The 21,478-nt window shown below is 40.7% G+C and overlaps 2 protein-coding genes across 2 annotated transcripts; both read left to right on the top strand.

Annotated features, from left to right (window-relative positions):
• Nucleotides 1–716: 716 nt before the first annotated feature.
• On the top strand, nucleotides 717–1,856 carry LOC141660178 (uncharacterized). The gene has a single exon (XM_074467142.1). The coding sequence runs from the start codon at nucleotides 717–719 to the stop codon at nucleotides 1,854–1,856; it is 1,140 nt and encodes a 379-aa protein (XP_074323243.1).
• Nucleotides 1,857–4,032: 2,176 nt separating this feature from the next.
• LOC141660177 (uncharacterized) lies at nucleotides 4,033–5,697 on the top strand. Its single transcript, XM_074467141.1, has 2 exons — nucleotides 4,033–4,657; nucleotides 5,126–5,697. The coding sequence occupies exons 1-2, from the start codon at nucleotides 4,033–4,035 to the stop codon at nucleotides 5,695–5,697; spliced, it is 1,197 nt and encodes a 398-aa protein (XP_074323242.1).
• The last annotated feature ends 15,781 nt before the right edge of the window (nucleotides 5,698–21,478 follow it).

Genomic DNA, 21,478 nt, shown 5'->3' with positions numbered 1-21,478 from the left:
GGCGAACTGGGATTATCATTGGCGCTAGAAGGAGGGGGCGAACCTCCGACCAGTATTGTTCATATCCGCAACTTCTACCCTACCCAGCAACTCAGAATACCACCCCTCAGTAAGAACACCACTCCCAATCTCTTAGACCTGTTTTTTACGAATTATATTACTGTAAATTTGTGGTACTGTTGAATAACCATGACTACAAGAAAGAGCAAATCGGCCGTTTCTACTTCTTTCCTTCCACCTCCACCCCAACCCAGGGACGGGGATATGGAAGATCTGGATGAAGGGCCCCCCATAACCCAGACTCCCTCTCAAAATCTCCAACCAGGAGACTAGAAAATAGTCATCGAGAAAGCTGCCCATAAGCATACTGGAACTTCCGCCAACCCCTGGGGAAACATGACCCCGGATCAGATACAGGTTGCGATGGACCTGTGGAAGGAAAAACATAATGTCGAACCTGAGACCCGCCCAGGGGACCAACGAGAACGGTCCGGAGAATCACGGGGATCCGTCTTTGATCGGATTGCAAAGAATTTAAAGAAACCATCAGAGGATGCCAGGGATGAAATAAAGAGAGCTACCCTCCGAGAGAGAATCCGAAAAGAAGAAGAAGCCAAAGCCCAAGAAGCTATCGAAAGGCAAAGCTAAAAAGAAAGGCACACTGAATTCATGTTTCTTCCGATTCGGAGCCTGAAAAGGAGTCTAAGAAAGAACAAATGGCCCGGGCCCTTCGGGATCTCAAAAGAAAAGTAGAGGGCGATATGAAAGTGGGTGCGGCAGCCATCCCGTTCACTAAAAAGTTGGAATCTACCCCCAGAGAATCAGGGCTCAAACACTTCAATTTTGACTCTTTCGATGGATTAGCCGACCCCAAGGAGCATCTGAACTATTTCGAGCAAATCTCCAATATCTATGATTATAGTGACCTAACCAGGTGCCGCTTCTTCGCATCAACACTAAAGGGGGGAGCCCAGAAATGGTTCAGCCGCATTCCATCCCGGAGTGTAGACTCCTGGAAAGACTTCCGCGAGATATTTTTGAAAAGGTTCAGAGCAAACCAGATGAACGAGCTGCAAATGTGTCATTTGGAGATAATCCAGCAGAGGAGCAAGGAATCCCTCCCCGAATTTATCAAGAGATTTCAGGAAGCAGTCAATCAACTCTCTAACTTAGAAGAAAAGGAAGCAGTAAACATCTTTCGGAGAAACTTGCATCCAATATCCTGCGAAGGATACGTAAAAGATTTGATCCACAGGGAACCCCAGAGCCTAGCGTCTGCTTATGCCTTGGCATCAAAGTTCATAAAGGAAAATGATTTTCTCAAGTCAATGAAAATGAATCGGAGAATTCATGATGATGACGAGTCCCCGGAGCGTCGCTCGTCATCCCGAAAAGACAAAAGATACAAATTGGACAGACAGGCCAACTACATTCAACAATCTCAGGGAACCCTACCCCGGGAAAGTTACGCAGAACCAAGAAAAAATGAAAGAAAACCTAAGGCCAAAAGGGAGCCCAAGCCGGAACCCGAATGGACACCCCTCAACCGGCCCCGGGCAGACATTTTGTGCGAAGTTAAGGGTAAGCCGTTTTATTATCCACCGAAACCTTTACTTGCGCCTCCCGAGAACAGGGCCCGGGACAAGCATTGTGGCTATCTTGAAGATTATGGCCATACCACAAAAAACTGTTTCTCTCTCAAGATGTTCATAGAAGACCAGATCAAGAAGAGAAACATGAACCAATATCTTCAAAGGAGGTTAAATGACAAAGACAGGGCCCCGGGAGGCGGCAAAAATATGGTGAATGTAGTCTTCGGAGGCACAACCTCTCCGCCTCGGAGCCCGGACCCATAAAATGATGTGATGATGATCCAGCCTCTGGAAGATGAGCCAATCTGCTTCTCTTACTCTGATTATGAGGGACTCGATCCGGATCACAATTTGCCATTGGTGGTAACCCTAGATGTTGCAAATAACGAGGTAAAAATAATTTTAGTTGACAACGGTTCCTCTACTAATATTATATTCGAGCACACACTTAACAGGATGGAGCTCGGCCACCTCCGAATGGACCCATGTCTTGAAGATCCCTTGTACGGATTTGGAAACACAATGATTCCAATCCGGGGCGTCATTTATCTTCCTATTATCTTTGGAACTGCACCCCAGCAGGTCTCTCATATGAGGAAGTTCTATGTGATAAGCGCAACCTCATCATACAATATGATCCTTGGAAGGCCCACCATCACCAAGCTCAGGGCAATCCCCTCAACTATTCACTTAAAGCTCAAATTCCCCACCCCGGGAGGTGTCGGAGAATTGAAAGGAGACAGGGAGATGGCAGGGAGATGCTATGGTCAAGCCTTGGTCATGGCAGAAACAGAACCGGAGAACAGGATAAAGATAATGTCCCTACCCAAGGGACAAAACAGAAAGAAGCATCGAGAACATCTCAGTAAAAGGGACCGATTGGACGTGAATATGATTGAAGACTCCGGGTACAGCGTAACCAACGCTGATGCCCGGATTCAGAAATTTGTGGAAAGTAAGGAGAAGACAAAGGTCGAACCTGCCCAACAGACAATTGAAATAGAGTTGGAACCCGGGAACCCCACCCGGAAGATCAAAGTCGGAAAAGGCCTGGAAACCACCTTCCAAAAACAGCTTATTGATCTATTGAAAGAATACGCGGATGTATTCTCCTGGACCCCGGAAGACATGCCGGGGATTCACGAATCTGTGGCGATGCATAGCCTTGATGTAGACCTAAAACAAAGACCAATCAAGCAAAAATGAAGAAACTTTGCCCCGAAAAGGCAGCAGGCAATCAATCAAGAGGTTGAAAAATTATTGAAGGCATATATTATCTGTGAAATTAAGTACCCGGATTGGCTAGCAAATGTGGTGTTAGTCAAGAAGCCCAACGGAAAGTGGCGAATGTGCGTTGATTACACCAGTCTCAATTCGGTGTGTCCTAAAGTCTCCTACCCCTTATCCAACATTGACCAGTTGATAGACGCAACTTCTGGTCATGTTATGCTAAACTTCATGGATGCTTTTTCGGGGTACAACCAAGTTAAAATGAATCCGACAGATATCGCGAAGACGGCGTTCATTACACACCGGGCTGTCTACGCTTTTTTTATGATGTCGTTTGGGTTAATCAACGTCGGGGCAACGTACTAGAAAATGATGAATACCATCTTCAAAAGTCAGCCGGGCAGGAACATGGAATCTTATGTCGATAATATGATCTCTAAGTCAGTCACAATCCCGGATCACGTCAAAGACCTCAAGGAATGCTTCGAAAATTTGAGGAGGTACAACATGAAGTTGAACCCGGAGAAGTGCGCTTTTGGGGTCCCCTCTGGGAAGGTTCTCGGTTTTCTGGTCAGTGAGCGGGGAATTGAAGCCAACCCGGAAAAGATCAAAGCTATAATGGAAATGACAGTTCCCCAAACTCAAAAGGATATTCAGAAGCTCGCAGGATGCTTGGCAGCCCTTCGCAGATCTATCCCAAAATTGGCAGAAAGGTGCTTGCCTTTCTTCGAGCTGTTAAAAGGAGATCGGAATAAAAAGTTGATCGACTAGACCCCGGAGTGCCAAATAGTATTTGAGGAAGTCAAACGACATCTGATGAACCAGCCTATTCTGTCAAAAGCAAAGCCCGGAGAGCCTCTTTATCTCTATATTGCAGCCGGAGAAAGAGCGGTATCCTCTGCACTCATCCAGGACGAAAGTGGTTCCCAAAGCCCGGTGTACTATATAAGTCAGGTCCTGAAGGACGCTGAAACCCGGTACCCAAACTTGGAGAAATTCGCCCTGGCTCTTGTGCACTCGAGCAGAAAGCTAAGGCAATATTTCCAGGGCCGGGAAATCAGGGTGATCACTAACCAACCACTGCGGAAAATCATTCATAAGCCAGATGCCTATGGGAGATTAGTCAATTGGGTGATTGAATTGAGCCAGTTCAACGTCAAATTTGTCCCAAGGACAACTATAAAAAGCCCAGGCGTTGGCCGAAATCGTCATGGAATGTACCTTTCTTGAAGTCCCGGAGACACCCAAAATCCAATCCGGAGAAGAAAAGGAGACTAGCGACCGAAATTCTTGGACATTACATGTTGATGGTTCAGCAACAGCCGAGAGGTCCGGGGTTGGCCTAATCCTTTCCGACCCGGGCGGATTCACAATCCAACAAGCCATAACCTTCGCTTTCAGAGCAACAAACAACCAGGCTGAATATGAAGCTCTCCTATCTGGACTCAGGTTAGCCAAATCCCTTGGGGTAAGACGTTTAACCATCTATAGTGATTCTCAAATCGTGGTAAGGCAGACCAGCGGTGAATATATTACAAAGGATCCCAAACTTGCTCGATATCAGGAAATGGTGATAAGTATCCTGGAAACCATCCCGGACTCGGCCATCTTGCAAATAAACAGAGAAGAAAACGTGAAGGCAGATGAGCTGTCCAAGCTCGTCCAAAATACTTCAGATTTAAGCAGTTCGATTTACTTCGAGGAGCTCGCCGCACCCAGCACCGACCGGCACGAGGTATTATGTGTCAGCAGCCCGAACAACTGGATGACTCCTTACATAGCTTATCTTAAGGACGGGACCCTGCCGGAAGACCAGAAAAAGCGCGATACCTCAAGTATAAGGCTGCCCGTTTCTTTCTGGAAGATAATCAGCTATACCGGCGAACCTTCTCTGCCCCGACTTTAAAATGCGTTGACCCGGACGAAGCAGATTATTGTCTTCGGGAGGTACACGAAGGAATCTGCGGGGATCATTTAGCCACTAAAGCTCTAGCCTACAAAGTCATCAGACAAGGCTACTATTGGCCCACCATCCACGCCGATACAGTTTCCTATGTGAAGAAATGCAACAAATGCCAAAAGTTCATCAATGTGCCAAAGCAAAGTTCAAGCCTCCCCGGGTCAGTCCCCTCCCGATCCCATTCGCAGTCTGGGGAATTGACATCATGGGTCCTTTCCCCCGAGCGAAGGGGGATCTGCGTTATGTGTTGGTGGCGATCGATTATATGACTAAGTGGGCAGAAGCCAAGGCCATGAGAACGGCCCGTAATTTGTCTGTTCGGACTTTAAGAAAGCATCTGTAGCCCACCCCCAGGGAAAAAGGCCAGTAGAGGTCACTAACAGAACCATACTCCGAGGTTTGGAAAAAAGGTTGGAAGAATCTAAGAAAAGCTGGCCAGACGAGCTCCCGAAGGTCCTATGGTCCTACAGAACCACCTCCCGAACCGGAACCGGTGAGACTCCATTTAAACTTGCTTACGGCACCGAGGCTCGGTTACCAATAGAAACCGGGTCCCCTTCTCATAGAGTGGTCAACTTCGATGAAGTCTCCAACATAGAATGCCTTAAAACCAACCTTGAACTCTTGGATGAAATAAGAGACAGGTCTATAGAAAAAATGGAAAGCTACAAGGAGAAACCAAAGCTTTACTTTACGAAAAAGGCCAAGATAAAAAAATATGTGGTGGGAGATCTAGTACTCCGGGACATCGAAGCCTCGGACCCAACTAACCAAGGGAAACTGCAGCCGAACTGGGAAGGCCCCTACATAGTCAAGGAAGTGCTCCATCCGGGAACTTACAAGCTGAACTACCTCAGCGGGACCGAGGTCCCCAACACCTGCCACGGAACCCGGCTAAGGAAATTCTACCAGTAAGAGAAAGGTGTATATTCTAGGAATACCTCTACATTTATACTATGATATTTTGATGTAAACGCTATTCCCATTCACCCCAGAATGTAATTTTTGCTTTCGATATGAATGAAAAACTCTACTTTAAGCGTTCCATAGTTTGAACCAATTTCATTATGCTCCTCATTTATTTACCATCAGATTTAAAAACACAGCCCATGTGTACTTAGAAAATTTCTATTTTACCCCTACCCGGAGTCTGCAAAAAAACACAGCCCATATGTACTTAGAAACTTTCTATTTTACCCCTACCCGGGGTCTGTAAAAACACAACCCATTTGTACTTAGAAAATTTCTATTTTACCCCTACCCGGGGTCTGCAAAAACACAACCCATGTGTACTTAGAAAATTTCTATTTTACCCCTACCGGGGTCTGCAAAAACACAGCCCATGTGTATTTAGAAAATTTCTATTTTACCCCTACCCAGGGTCTGCAAAAACACAGTCCATGTGTACTTAGAAAATTTCTATTTTACCCCTACCCGGGGTCTGCAAAAACACAACCTATGTGTACTTAGAAAATTTCTATTTTACCCCTACCCGGAGTCTGCAAAAACACAGCCCATGTGTACTTAGAAAATATCCTAACTTCCTGTAAGGCATATGTCATAGCCTATTTGTATATTCGAGGATTTAACTCAACTCAAATAAGAATGTAATAAGTAAATAGTGGATCTACCGTCAAAGAGATCTCGCAAAGTAACATCTGTCAGAGGATTCAGAAACAAGGTTCATCTACAGACTTGAGGACTTAATTCACTGGAAGAAGTTCAAGAAATTGATCAAGCCTCAATGATTCAAATCAAGATTGTGGATTTAATCAAGTGACAGAGATCTCGTCAGGGTATCAAAGAATTACAAGGATTTAATCTGAAGAAAATCAATTATCAAAGTCAAGACATGAAGAAACGTCACGGAAGTTAGTCACTCATGAACCAGACAGTACATCGAGTGTCAACATTGAAGTGGTGGAATTGATTCATAATTCTCAGTGATTTTCAGAAGATTTTTAGAAGAATGGTTGCTGCTCAGGATTAGTATTAATTATCTATTAATTAATTAAGTCATATAATTTAATTAAGAAAATAAATTATATCTGCAAAGATTAATTTATTTATTAATTGAATTAATTGATTAATTAATTCAGAATTAATATTAAGAATTTTCAGAAGTTTAATTGGATTAAAAACAGTCTTAAATCAGCAAGACAATTGAAAATGAACTAGCATGACAATCTGGATTGCATACTGATTGTCATGCCAAGTCATTTCAATAGTCATACCGAAAGTTCTACTGGGAAGGAGATTGTCTTGCTAGTTCAACTGATTGTCATACCGAAAGTCATTGTAGTTCAATCAGATTGTCTTGCTAGTACAATCAATAGTCCTACCGATTGTCTTGCTGAGCTCAGGATTGTCTTGCCAGTTCAATGAGAGTCTGTTGATTGATTTAAAAAGAACAGAAGCAGCATACATTCATTATCATCCATCCAGAACACAAGTCAACAAATAAGAACTGAGCAGAGAAGAGAAGCAAAATATTTTATTTTTCATCTGCTAAATTCAAGATCACATTTCTAGTTTGTAAAGTTAAATCTATCAACTAGAAATCATTCTCTTGTTCTTGTGTAACTATCTAGCGGATCAAAATCCCTAGAACTTAATCTCAAATTGCGTTTAGCATTTGAATCTTTTTATTACAAAAATAGAAAAAGTTCATGTCGAATTTATTCTAGATTTGTGATAATTAATTTGAGATTAATCCCTTGTAATCGATACCGTTGTTGTAACACCTTTCAAGTTTTATAATATATTTATTTAACTTGAATTTTGTTTCAATTTTTTATTCCGCACTAAATTTGATTATTCGGTATTGTTTGTATTCAACCCCCCCCCTTCTACAAACACATTGGGACCTAACAATTGGTATCAGAGCCTTCTGATTAACGAACAAATCAAGATTCTAGACTTTTGTAATTTTTCAACTCCTTGAATTTTTATTTATTCAAAAATTCATAATGACTTCACAAAAAGTTGGAACCGTTAAAATTCCACTATTTGATAAAGAAAATTATATCATGTGGAAGAAGAAGATGCTTTTATTTTTACAAGTTGCAAATCCCAAATATCTGAACTTGTTAAAGAAGGGTCCAAAAACTCCGATGGTTATTGAACCAGAGGTGATAGTAGATGATGTTGTGATTACCAAAGCTAGAACCTATCCAAAAGAGCCTGAAGATTTTACTCCTGCTGAAAAGGAAGAAGCCTCCTTGGATGCCAGCCTTCAATTAATATTAATTGATTCCCTTGATCCCTTGATGAACAGACATGTGATGAACTGTAAAAATTCCAAACATATGTGGGAAACTATTGAGGTGATTAATGAAGGCACAGAGGAAGTTAGGGAGAACAAGTTGGAGATCCTAACCTCTGAGTATGAACATTTTAAATCAAATCCAGGAGAAGGAATTACTGAAGTGTTTGAGAGGTACAATGCGTTGATCAACAACCTGAACATAAATGGAAAATATTATTCAATCAGGGAGGTCAACAAAAAGTTCCTTTTAACACTGCCAACTCATCTTGAACATAGAATCACTGCCATTAGAGAAGCTAGAGATCTGAGTGAGATTTCTTTGGAAAGACTCTATGGTGTGTTAAAAACCTATGAGTTGGAGCAGATTCAGCAAAAGGAAGTCTACGGGAAAGATAAAATGGTCAGCACATCTACTGCTCTTGTAGCTGAAGGTCAACAACAACAACAATCTCAACAGTCGGAGAAAATGGTACAGTTTTCCAAGGCTGAGGAAAATGTGATAGTAGCAGAATATGATCCTCCTACTACAAATCAATCCAGTGATGATTTTTATTCCTTGGAAGAGCTGGAGCAATTAGAAGATGAGTCAATGGCCCAAATTGTCAAGAGATTCTCCAATGTCAGATTCAAGAGAAATCCCAAGTTCAAGTACAAGTCCAACTACAACAGATTCCAGACAGGTGGATCTTCATCCTCTAACACCAGTAGTGGTGGATATAAAACAGGGATGGTTGATCGGAGCACCATTAGATGCTATAACTGCAATGAGTTGGGACACTTTGCCACGGAATGCAGGAAGCCAAAGCAAGTAAGGAAGAACTCTTATAATTCAAATCAGAAGAGTAACTCTGAAAGGGCTTACCTGGCAAAGGGAAGAAGCTGGGATGATACTAATAGTGAAGATGAAGAAGATGAGAATCTTGCTCTTATGGCTATTGATGGAAAAGCTTCATCGTCAAGAAAAGAGGTAAAATTTACTGATGCTGAATTAGTTTATCATCTAGGAGGTTCCTTAGATTGTGCTCGTCATGATAATGAACTGTTAAGTCAGCAGATCAAAGACCTTGAGAAAGAGGTCAATGAAACAAGACTTGTGCACATTAATCAAGACAAGTTAAAAGAACAAGTATTTTTTCTAGAGAATAGAGTTGACTGTTATAGACAACTCGAAACTATTCTCAAAGACAAGATCACCGGTCTTGAGACTAAGGTTAGAGCCTACTTCAATTCTTGTTCGAAGGCTAATGAGTTCTACAGTAAGCAAGCTGTTAATTAAACATCTGGAATAGGTTATGATTACAATGCTGCTATTGGAGAATTAGGCATAAACTCCCCTCCTCATGTATGTGCTAAAGGTAGGGAAGTACCACATGTGCTTAAGGGTGTTGATGAACCCCTCTATAAAGCATCAATTGCTGAACCATTTGATGCGACCTCTTCTATTATTCAAGAAGAAATACGTGCTGAAGATCATGCTAATGAGAAGGTTGTTTCCAAGTCAAGTATGTCGAAAGTTCCAGTCAAAGTTGTGAAAGCAACTGAGACTAACTCAGACACGCATGAGTTGGATAACAAAAATGCCATGTCTACCATGCATAAATTGCCTGCTGTTAATCACTCTCATAAAGCATGTGGTGTTTCTAATTGTATGTCTTGTGCTTTTAATATGATGTATGCTTATTTTAATGGTAAGCATGTTTCTAATGATAAGACTACTCCTCGTCAGCATGGGAATAACAAGAAGCATGATAGGTCTAAGACTGCTAGTCCTTCTAAGGCTAGAAATGAGACATTTGTGCCTAAGCCTAAACAGAAATTTGTTAAGGCTGTTTACAAGGTCAAATGTTCAGTCATTGAGGATGTTGAGACCATTAAAATTAAAAATGTTGTTTTGCCTGACAAAGGACAATTCTACAAGTATGCCGGGCCCAACCAAGTTTGGGTTCCGAAGAAGATCTAATCCATTTGTAGTGCAGGGCAGTAAACAGGTGGAACCGGTAGTGTGGATTCTTGACAGTGGATCGTCAAAGACATATGACCGGAGATAGAGCCCTGCTATCAAATGTGGTTGAGAAAGCTGGCCCACAGGTTACCTTTGGAGATAACAGCAAAGGTTTATCTGAGGGATATGGCTGTTTGCAAGCTGGGAATGTTATCATTGAAAATTTGTATATTTTGCTAGGTTATTATCAGGATGCAATATCTAACATATAGCACCAGTGACGAGACTTGAGAATATTACGACATATCAGGCACCTGTTGCACATTACACTTGGAATTGGACTCTAGTAAGATGTGTACAAGTGTACTCCTGGTTGGTGTGTCAAAAGAGGAAGTCAATGTACCACAGTTCATGGACTTTGCAGTTGCAAATCTATTGGACTATGCAATCTCTTCTTCACAATCTCACTTCAGGTTGGTATGAACTAGTGTACTACTCAAGCAATCGTCAAGAACATGGTATGGCACTCTAATTGAAGTTACAGTTTAATATGAACTAGTAGAGTCGTCATATTTTTAACTCTCTTATCACTAGGCACAAACATATTATTTTATATGTGCAGTAAGTGTTAGGAGAAAATCAAACTTCTTTCTACATTAGTGATCTCTTATTTCATGTAAAATCCTTTGAAATCACTATTGTACATCATTTCTCTCAAAAGATTAAATGTATAATTTTCATTCATTATATATCTGAAGTACATTTTATCTCTCTATTGCCATATGTTCTGTGATACAGGTTCAGTCTCCAATGACTTTCTTTCATTGACAGTCATGAGGTTGAAAACCCACAACTTCTATCCCAGACTGTAAAGACAAACATAGAAACAGAACCAACCAACACTCTTTTACCACTAAATATAGTATGAATGAGTGTGAGGGAGATAGTGCCTTAGTGCACCACATAAGGAAGGTTCTGTAGTCAACCCATTAGATTTGTCTCCTACATAGATGAGTAGTATTTAAACCGAGACAACTGCTAGCCCCCATACATCTTCTCAAAAAGATGTAATGGTTGTAAAGGCACAAAAACAGTTACTAGATTCATTCTCTCAACAGGGTGCATCTATTGAAATTTTCCTGTCGGCCAGGGTATCCGATGTAGTGTCACCACCTCAAATATAAATAATTCTTGATGCACAAGGAAAAGTTACACACACAAAGGATGATTTGTTGGAAACAAGAGTTTTGACCATTTTAAGGTCAGATTCGATTGTTCAAGGTTCGTTAATGGACCAATTGCCTTTACAGGTGTGAGGAGAGGATACTGATCCAAAAGCCATATATCATTGGTCAGTGTCTACCTCCCCAGGATTAAATCCCCTGGATGCATCTGCGGATAGTGGATCTGACATAGGTGCAGATCGGCAACTTGTTGACAATGATTCAGATATTACCTGATGAGTCACAAGGAAATGTCTTCACAGACATTAGAAGGGAACTTTGATCTTTATGCTAAATTCGTTGGATCATTGTTTACCTTCCCAGTATTCAAATCTGGAACCCTAAAAGGGAAACTAGCAACTTGTAGATTATGACTCAAATTTATCTGACGAGTTTAACAAGGATGGGGATTTGCGAACTCCCATTGCACCACCTGTGACCTCCTTAAGGATGGCTAAGGTGATTTTTCTTGCAGGTACAGCTGGATTATGGAGCTATGAGAGAAGAGTGATACACTTGTGAGAATGAGTGTAAACACGAGTGGAGAGAAGAATGAAACACATGTGAGGTACACTAAACAGAATCACACACTCACAGTGAGGAAGAAAGAGAAACTACTTGTTATTTCTTTTCCAACCAAGTGGAATATGAGAATTCCTTCAGACGTACATTCCTTCTTTAAGGAGGAGATAAAAGCTTAAGTAATAGTTTGGAGGATTCCTCAACTAAGGGGGAGAAATAGCAGGGAGGAAGAAAAAGATCCTACATATGTACACTACACCACACCATTGTTGTTTGTAACTACGGATCCTATTGTACGGGAGAGGTGGTAAACACAAGGTGATTTTCTAGTAAGGGAAGAAGCTGTTTTCAAAAGGGGAGTACCATTGGTTTTTATCTGCGGATCCTATTGTACGGGAGAGGTGGTAAACGAAGGTGATCTTCTTTAATCAGTTGATTCTCATAGGGAGAGAAGCAAGAGAGATATGTGCTTCTCAACAGGAAATGTGGTTGTACAAAAAGAAGATGAAACTACTTGAAGATATGTTCAGTCTAGAGGAACGTCTATTTGGAATCTGGAAAAGGTTAAATGTTATCCAGAACTTTTCTGCTATTTACTTTGCATTTCTGTTTATATCTTTTTCTTATTTGTTAGTTGAGTTATCCTCTAGGTATTTGTGTGTTATTGTCTAACAAACAAATAGGGGGAGATTGTAAGGCATATGTCATAGCCTATTTGTATATTCGAGGATTTAACTCAACTCAAATAAGAATGTAATAAGTAAATAGTGGATATACCGTCAAAGAGATCTCGCAAAGTAACATCTGTCAGAGGATTCAGAAACAAGGTTCATCTACAGACTTGAGGACTTAATTCACTGGAAGAAGTTCAAGAAATTGATCAAGCCTCAGTGATTCAAATCAAGATTGTGGATTTAATCAAGTGACAGAGATCTCGTCAGGGTATCAAAGAATTACAAGGATTTAATCTGAAGAAAATCAATTATCAAAGTCAAGACATGAAGAAACGTCACGGAAGTTAGTCACTCATAAACCAGACAGTACATCAAGTGTCAACATTGAAGTGGTGGAATTGATTCATAATTCTCAGTGATTTTCAGAAGATTTTCAGAAGAATGGTTGCTGCTCAGGATTAGTATTAATTATCTATTAATTAATTAAGTCATATAATTTAATTAAGAAAATAAATTATATCTGCAAAGATTAATTTATTTATTAATTGAATTAATTGATTAATTAATTCAGAATTAATATTAAGAATTTTCAGAAGTTTAATTGGATTAAAAACAGTCTTAAATCAGCAAGACAATTGAAAATGAACTAGCATGACAATCTGGATTGTCATACCGATTGTCATGCCAAGTCATTTCAATAGTCATACCGAAAGTTCTACTGGGAAGGAGATTGTCTTGCTAGTTCAACTGATTGTCATACCGAAAGGCATTGTAGTTCAATCAGATTGTCTTGCTAGTACAATCAATAGTTCTACCGATTGTCTTGCTGAGCTCAGGATTGTCTTGCCAGTTCAATGAGAGTCTGTTGATTGATTTAAAAAGAACAGAAGCAACATACATTCATTATCATCCATCTAGAACACAAGTCAACAAACAAGAACTCAGCAGAGAAGAGAAGCAAAATATTTCATTTTTCATCTGCTAAATTCAACATCACATTTCTATTTTGTTAAGTTAAATCCATCAACTAGAAATCATTCTCTTGTTCTTGTGTAACTATCTAGCGGATCAAAATCCCTAGAACTTAATCTCAAATTGCGTTTAGCATTTGAATCTTTTTATTACAAAAATAGAAAAAGTTCATGTCGAATTTATTCTAGATTTGTGATAATTAATTTGAGATTAATCCCTTGTAATCGATACCGTTGTTGTAACACCTTTCAAGTTTAATAATATTTTTATTTAACTTGAATTTTGTTTCAATTTTTTATTCCGCACTAAATTCGATTATTCGGTATTGTTTGTATTCAACCCCCCCTTCTACAAACACATTGGGACCGAACACTTCCTAAGTCAGAAATTTTCATATACAAGTCAATAAGAAAGAAAAGAAAGAAAAGCACAATCATATTAAACTACCCCGGGGAAACACACCCCGGGGGGCAAATCGAAATCATTCAGATTACAGACAAGTTAAAAAAGCCAAAAGGCTCAGTTCGAAATTGCTTAAACTAAAAACAAGGAAACGGAAATTACATGCCAAAAAATGGAAAAATCTTCAAGCTTCTGCTGTAGGCTCGGCAGGAGGAGAGGAAGGCTGCTCCGGATCGCCTTCTGGAATCGGAGGCTGCTGGGTGAGCGGAGATCCGGGAAAAGGAGGGGCATTGCTGGAAGTTCCGGCTCCAGAATCCCTTGCCAGGATGGCTTCTGCTTCCTGTTCCATACGAGTCTCCTCCTCGATATACTTCTCTAGGAAGACATCAATCGTGCCCTGAGGATTCTCACAGAGGTACTTAGAAGCAACCCTCCAGCAAATCTGGATCTTCTCCAGCGCTTTGTCGTTTAGCTCCTCAAAGTACGCCGGAGTACCCCGAAACCCAGCCAGGACCTCTTCTGGGGTCGGCCGAGCGGCAAGATCATCTTTCAACTTCTTATTTTCCACCCACATTTCCTGGACTGAAGCTTCGGCCCGGTCCTGCCTCTCCCGGATCTCATCAAGAAGCTTCTTATGCGCATCGGCCTCCTTTGCATTTGCCTCCTTCAAATCCTGTACCTCCCGGGACAGCTTCTCAGATTCAACCTTATAAACATCGGCAACATCAGCCTTCGCCTGTAGGCTTCGGGTTATGCAAAGCAATCCAGCAACCCGGGAGTTAGCCTGAAATTATTACACATCACACTTAGATGATACGGATGCAGAAAAAAGGCAAGTACAAAACCAAAAATCAAAATAGTACAAGAAAAGAACTTACAACGGTAATCTCCTCCTGAAGCCTGACCAGGAAGTCGTTGAGGGGCTCCTTTCTGTACTTTTTCCTTTCGTGCGTGCTGGCATAGTTCTTAAAAAGCTCCTTCCGGTGAGTCTCCTGGGTAAAGCTAGCCAGCAAGGCCTTCAGAGTCTCTGGAGTATCCGGGGCCAGCTCAACAGCAGCTTTCTTAGAAACATGGCCCTCGGACCCTTCTCCTCCTTTCTCCCCGGAACCTGCAGGAGCACTCTTCCTCTTCCGGGGTGCTGGGACCCTTGTTGCGTCCCCTTGTTGCACATCCTCGGCCCGGGGTTCGTTGATCACAATCGTAGTCCTCCCCGGACGGGACGGCGCCACCTTCCGGGCTACATCTTCGCCCTCACCGACCTTCTTCTTCCCGGAATCCAAGCTCGTCACTCCTCCAATCCTTCATAGCTTGGCTGACAAATCCTTGAGCTGAGCAGACATGTTCGGGGGATAGGGAATTAGCTTCGGAATACTCGAAGAGGAGACAACAAAATGTCAGTCCCGGGTACAAGCAAGCAATAAAGGTTAGAGCAACAAAATAAAGCTAAGAAAAAAAACTTACAGCCGGCAGCATGCATATTTTCATTGTTATTAAAGGAGTCCCGGGTCCATTGCGTCCCGAATGCCTCACAGAAGGCATAAACCATCGCGAGAGCTGCTTGCCCGAACTGCTGGACCGGAAATTTATCTGTTTTTATTTCAAGCTTATGGAGTGGCATGAACTCCAAATCCCCACCCCGAACAAAAATGAACTCCCGGTGCCACCCTTTAAGTGATGTCAACATGCTAACCGGGAGCACCATCTTATCCGAAGGATATCCGCAGTCCTCGATCCGGAATAAAAACTCATATATTGGCCGGGATGTGGATCTCTTAATCTTAAAGATATGGTGGAAAAGTTTGAAAGTGGGAAGGTAATTTTTGGCATGACAGCAGGCTAGAAACTAACTTATCCACTTTACGGAATTCGGGGCCAGTTGGGTGAAAGGAATCCCATACACATCTCGGCATAGGGATTTGGTGAATTGATGTAATCCAAGGCACATGCCCCGGAGGTGTTTAAAGGGAATCCCGACCCATCCTCCCTCTGGTCTGTGGTACACCCTCTCGTGACTCTCGGGCCATCTCCATTGATATTTATCTTCAAGGTTAAATGCAAGCCTAAGGGCACCATCTACCTCGGCATCTGTATACTTGTCCTGAATCTCCTTATGAACCACCCCACACTCGTACCTGGTCCCTGGGGCGGTATAAAACTTCCTGTTCATGTCATCCTCATCATAGGCCTCCCTACCGCCTAACCCATCCGGGCCCCCATACGCCTCGGATAAATCTCTGTAATAAAAGCCCAAGGGCTTAGGATTCACTCGGCATTGGACAAAATATTTATCCACATCCTCCCAAGACCCATCCGGGTTAGACAAGGTACCCCCGGAGCCTAAGACTAAAGTCTATGCTAAAACTTGCTGAGGCTGGTCAACCCGGGGAGGCATCTCTACGGAAATACTACTGGAAGAAGAGGAAGAAGGGTAGAATGAGTTCAGTTCGCCTAAGCCGATAGGCCGCTCGGGGTACCGGTTTCTAAGGGTAGCGGTACGCTTAAAGTGGCTACCTGGCATATACTATGTGTATCTATATAATCGCACCACGGAGTCAAAGCCAAACCCGAACCCAACAACAAAGACAAAACAAAAAACAGAAGAGTTTTAGAAACAAATCGTGCACAAACCTTAACCCAAAAATAAGATCTACGACATATACATACACATACAGTCAAAGACACATGTCAAGAACACACCCCGGGCTCAACCACTTTTTACACTACCAAAAACCCACATTTTCGCATGTTAAAATGGCAAAACCTATGTTATTTACACAAATCAAACACAAAACCACTGAAAAAGCTATGCAAAACCCACACAACTACACAGATTCAAGGCCAAAACAACAAGGCAGTCATAAAATTCGAACAGGAAATACAAAGTAGCGAAACGAAAACTCGCACAAAATGGCGACATGCATCGCAAAAACAAAAGAAAATAAATGGAAGGACAGAAGAATGAAGAACTTACAAGTGAGCGGGAGAAAGATGAAGGCTTCAAACTTGCAGAAATGACTCTCCAAAAGCTTCGATTTTTCAGTCTCTCTCTCAAACTCCTTTATCGCGTAAAAGAAAAAAGAATGGGAAGATGATGGTATTTATAGGAGGAAGAGGGGTAGGTGAAAGATGAAAAGTTCTTTTTCTTTTTTTGGGGGTAAAAATTAACCCCCACCCCACGTGGCACCCTTCGATTGGTAACGAAAAGTAACTGCACAGCGTTATTACACAACTTGTCACGTAATCATTACGTGGACGCGACTTTTTAGGAGAAAAAGGGGGGAAATTAAAAACTGCACACTCAAAAGATACGCATAAAACGTGTACATCTTTCTCCCCGGCTGGAATCCTAACAGTCGCCTGACACTCCGGACTTGCAGTATCAGCTTTTCAGAGTCCGGTCAAATCAAATGTCAGGATCGTCCTTGTCCACCAAACCCCCAAAAATTTTCAAAGTACTTCAAGGAATCCCACCTTGAACTGAAATCAAGTGACTAACCAAGTCAACCCCGGAGTCTAATTCCCATTTGACCCCGGGGTTAGGGGGCAACAAATCAAGTAAACCCCCAAAAATTTTCAAAGTACTTCAAGGAATCCCACCTTGAACTGAAATCAAGTGACTAACCAAGTCAACCCCGGAGTCTAATTCCCATTTGACCCCGGGGTTAGGGGGCAACAAATCAAGTAAACCCCCAAAATTTTTCAAAGTACCTCAAGGAATCCCACCTTGGGCTGAAATCACGTGACTAACCAAGTCAACCCCGGAGTCTAATTCCCATTTGACCCCGGGGTTAGGGGGCAACAAATCAAGTAAACCCCCAAAATTAATTTTTTTTCCGAAGGCGTTCCAATACAATAATAACCATTCTATTCCCCCATCCGGGTAAACCAGCATAAGGGAGTGGGAGGCAAATGATAGCCTATAATAATACAGGCACAATAACAGAGGCCCAGGGCCCGAAAAGAAGAGCCCAGGAAGTACTCAGCTTTAACCTTGAAGAGCCCAAGAAGCGTGGCAACATCACCACCGTCCAGGTACCCCGGATCCAGAACATTCCTACGCTCCAGATTCGATAGTACTCTGACCCATCCCAGGCGTCCACATGCCCTACAGTCCAAAAGACACACTGTAATAACCCCAATTTTTGGAATTTTTGAAACCCTGATGAATAGTAACTTTTGCTGATGATGCTGATTAAGGAAAATTATCAGACCACACTATATAGGAGTACTGTTATGGAAATTCTAAGATCGTATTAGTACTCCATAAAGTAAATAAGTGTATGTAAAGATCGTCAGAATCCAAATCCGAACACTTTGATTTTTTCCCGAAAATCCACCAGATACCGAAAGAATTGAGTATAAGGTGACAGGATTAAAAGGATTTAAATTCAAGGATTTTAAGAGGGGATCATAAAAATGAATATAAAATATTAAGAAAGGTTTAGGGGAACCCAAGTAATAAGATCCCGGATATGATCCCTCAAACAACGAACGAGAACGAAAGTTAAGCGAACCGTAAAACAAATAAGCGACCAAGAGACAACCTTGTACAAGAAGCCAAGGATTGTGACATCATCAAACCACAAGGAAGAGACATGTGGCAATTGGATGACATAAGAATGATGACCTAAGCATGACAAAAAGAAGTGTGTTGTTGGTTGATTGTGAGCCATTCATTTTTTACCATGGTAAATCCTCAAAATTAGCCAAGCCATAAAAAAAGAAACAAAACAAAAAAAATCATAACACAAACTTGACTTTTCATTTTAAAGAAGCAAGCTCTCGGCCAAAACCAGAGCAGCAACTTCAAACTACCATATCTCCTTCAATAGTCACTCAAATAGTATGTTCTATAGCTCTTTGGAAAGGTATTGAGATGGCCTACAACTCTTGTTCACAAGTCTCATCCAAATAATCATGGTAAGCCCTCGTTTTGATAGTTCTTTCAATCTGACTTTTAGAAACTTCAAAACATAACTTTGTGTTCTTGATTTCTTTGGAAAGATCAAGCTTGTAGGAGGTTAGATTAAGGCTCCCTAAGGCTTCCTAGCAACTTAACACCTACCAAGGAAGGTATCAACTTCAAACCCTAGCTTTGATTTTATGATTCCATTAAGTTTTATCGAAGCATTGTTAGTATTAAGGCTTGATCTTTGATTATAAGTAGTTTTGGTGGATTTGTATTGGTTTTGAATATTGGGTCTTTGATTGGTTGGATAAATTGGTAAAACTTGGAGTTGGGGACTGAGTTTGTAGTATGATGGTTGAATATTGTTGTATTGGTGGTTGTGAGTGAATTGATGATAATTTAGATTGTCAATTAAATTGGAAATCGCGTAAACATAAACGTCATAATGCCCGATTTTCCTTAACTGTTCTGTTTTTTACTTTAGGACCCGTGAACTCACTGAAAGATTCTAACCTTTGCCATGTTTAGATAGTTCATGTTACGAGCTTCGTTTTGATATGTGGTTCGCATGAATCCGATGTACGGTTTAGGAGAAACGACCGTTTTAAGTAACGGCGTTTCGCGAACGAACCATTACCCCTCGCCTTACTCTAAAACCTTAGTTAAGGCCCTTAAATGACTAATTGAGGAATGAAACAATTATGTAAAGTGGGTTAGGCAGTTGGTAGGGGACTCGCGAAAGAATTGCCTTAAAACCCTTAATTGTTAATTTATTAAAAATGGTGGAGCCGAGGATACTCGAGCGACTTAAGTGAATCGTTAAGCGCAAAAGTGAACGTTAGGCTCTAATTGGTTAAAATATAGATTCATAAGCGACTTTGGTTTAATTCCAACTTATATGTTGTTTATAGGTTACCAGACTCCTCCCAAGCCTTTTATCACCCCCAGTCGCTCAGGCAAGTTTTCTACCCGTTATACTATTGTTGTGATGTAAATATATGTATATGCATTATCTTGTGATAAGTGCATGATTGTTATTAGCAAATTTTGCGATATATTGGAGCATGCAGATATGGTATATATGCATGTCTATTTCGTAATCTTGATATCTAATTGTTGATTCAATTGCTTATAAGTTGCATAATACCTATGCTAGAGATAAGCAGTAGTTGCGTATACCCTTAGTATAGGGGACCCAAAGGTGAACATATTTTCTAAACTGGGAGACGATGTTCCCGAGTATATTATATATATATATATTTATATATATATAAATAGTTTTCAAAACTATTATTCGAATAAGGTTTATTCGATAACTTTATTTCACTTAATGAATATTATTTAGAATATTCATTCGAGGATTTATGACTTCGCTTATTTTATTTAATGAATATTGTTTTGAATATTCATTCGAGGACTTATGACTCCGCTTATTTTATTTAATGAATATTGTTTTGAATATTCATTCGAGGACTTATGACTCCGCTTATTTTATTAAATAATATTCTTTATTTTATTAAAGAATAATGTTTCGATAATCAAATTTATTTTCAATTATTCAAATAAAGATCGTACTTTCGTATAAGTATATCTTTGGTTATTTATTATTCATTTCAAGTATGAGTTTTAAAACTTCTACTTCAATTATTTTTATAAAGATTATTCTTTATGGGAATATTATTTAAATAATAATATTCAGATATTTTCTAATATATTGGGACTGATTTATAATATTAAATCAGCATTACTCCAAACATTCTTAAAAATGTTTTCGAGTCTTCAAAATGAATTTAAAAGTTAGGGTGGATCCCAAAACTCATTTTTATATTTAAGATCCTCCTTTCGAAGGGGATTTAAATACTCGCTCAAAACCTGAGGGATCCGGCTCTGTGGTGTGTTTTATATTCGCAACAAGGTTGCTGTTTTGATAAAAGAGTTTTTGATTACTTACCCAACACTCGGGAAGTAAAATTCTTAGAACAAGTTAATCCATTAACAGGCACCGCCTGGGAAATATCGGTGAATTTTCCTTTCCAACTAGATACGACTTCTTGGTGGAGCCGTATCAACAAGTTTCTACTTGGGGAAAGGGGGGACAAGCTTTATGTTTCAGAGTCATGGATTCCATCTGAACTAGGAGTGGCGTAAGTGGTCGAGTGGCGCCGGCCCGGCCTTATTATATTGGCCCGAATGGCCTGGAAGTTCCGCTAAGACGGTCCATTCCTTAGGAGTCCAGTGTTCGGTTAACAAGTAAATCCGACAGGTTCTCCTCTACATGTAGAAAATGGTGGGGTTGCACTACTGTGACTGATCATCGTGAGGGGTCTTCCTGGTGCGGCAAACTCCCGTAATGAGTTCATCATCCAATTGGATATTTCTGCAACACTACCCAGAGCACTTCGATAGAAAGGCTATGGCTGGGCGATTGTTAAGTGTTGGCAGGGTCGAGTTTTCAAAATGATGTTTTCATCAAATGAAGTATCTCGTAACTTCATTTCATTCTGATGATATTTCAAAGATTAATTCTATACAAGTTTTGTCGTGTAGCTTCATCTATGGGATGAACTAATTATAACTTGAATGGTGGTAGTTCAAGTAGTATTCAGAAAAGATATAAGTATATTGGAGTATCTTGTAACTTCATCTTTTCAACTTATACCTGGTTAATGATTATCTTATGCATGACAAAGATTTTCACAAAAACGTTGAGACAAGGTTAGGTATATGAGATCACCTTGCAACGATATTTTATACAGTTATAAACTGGAACTCTGTGTATATTAT

The sequence above is a fragment of the Apium graveolens genome, chromosome 5, assembly GCF_009905375.1.
Source record: "Apium graveolens cultivar Ventura chromosome 5, ASM990537v1, whole genome shotgun sequence".
NCBI lineage: Eukaryota > Viridiplantae > Streptophyta > Magnoliopsida > Apiales > Apiaceae > Apium > Apium graveolens.
This window is presented reverse-complemented; position numbering and strand designations above follow the sequence as displayed.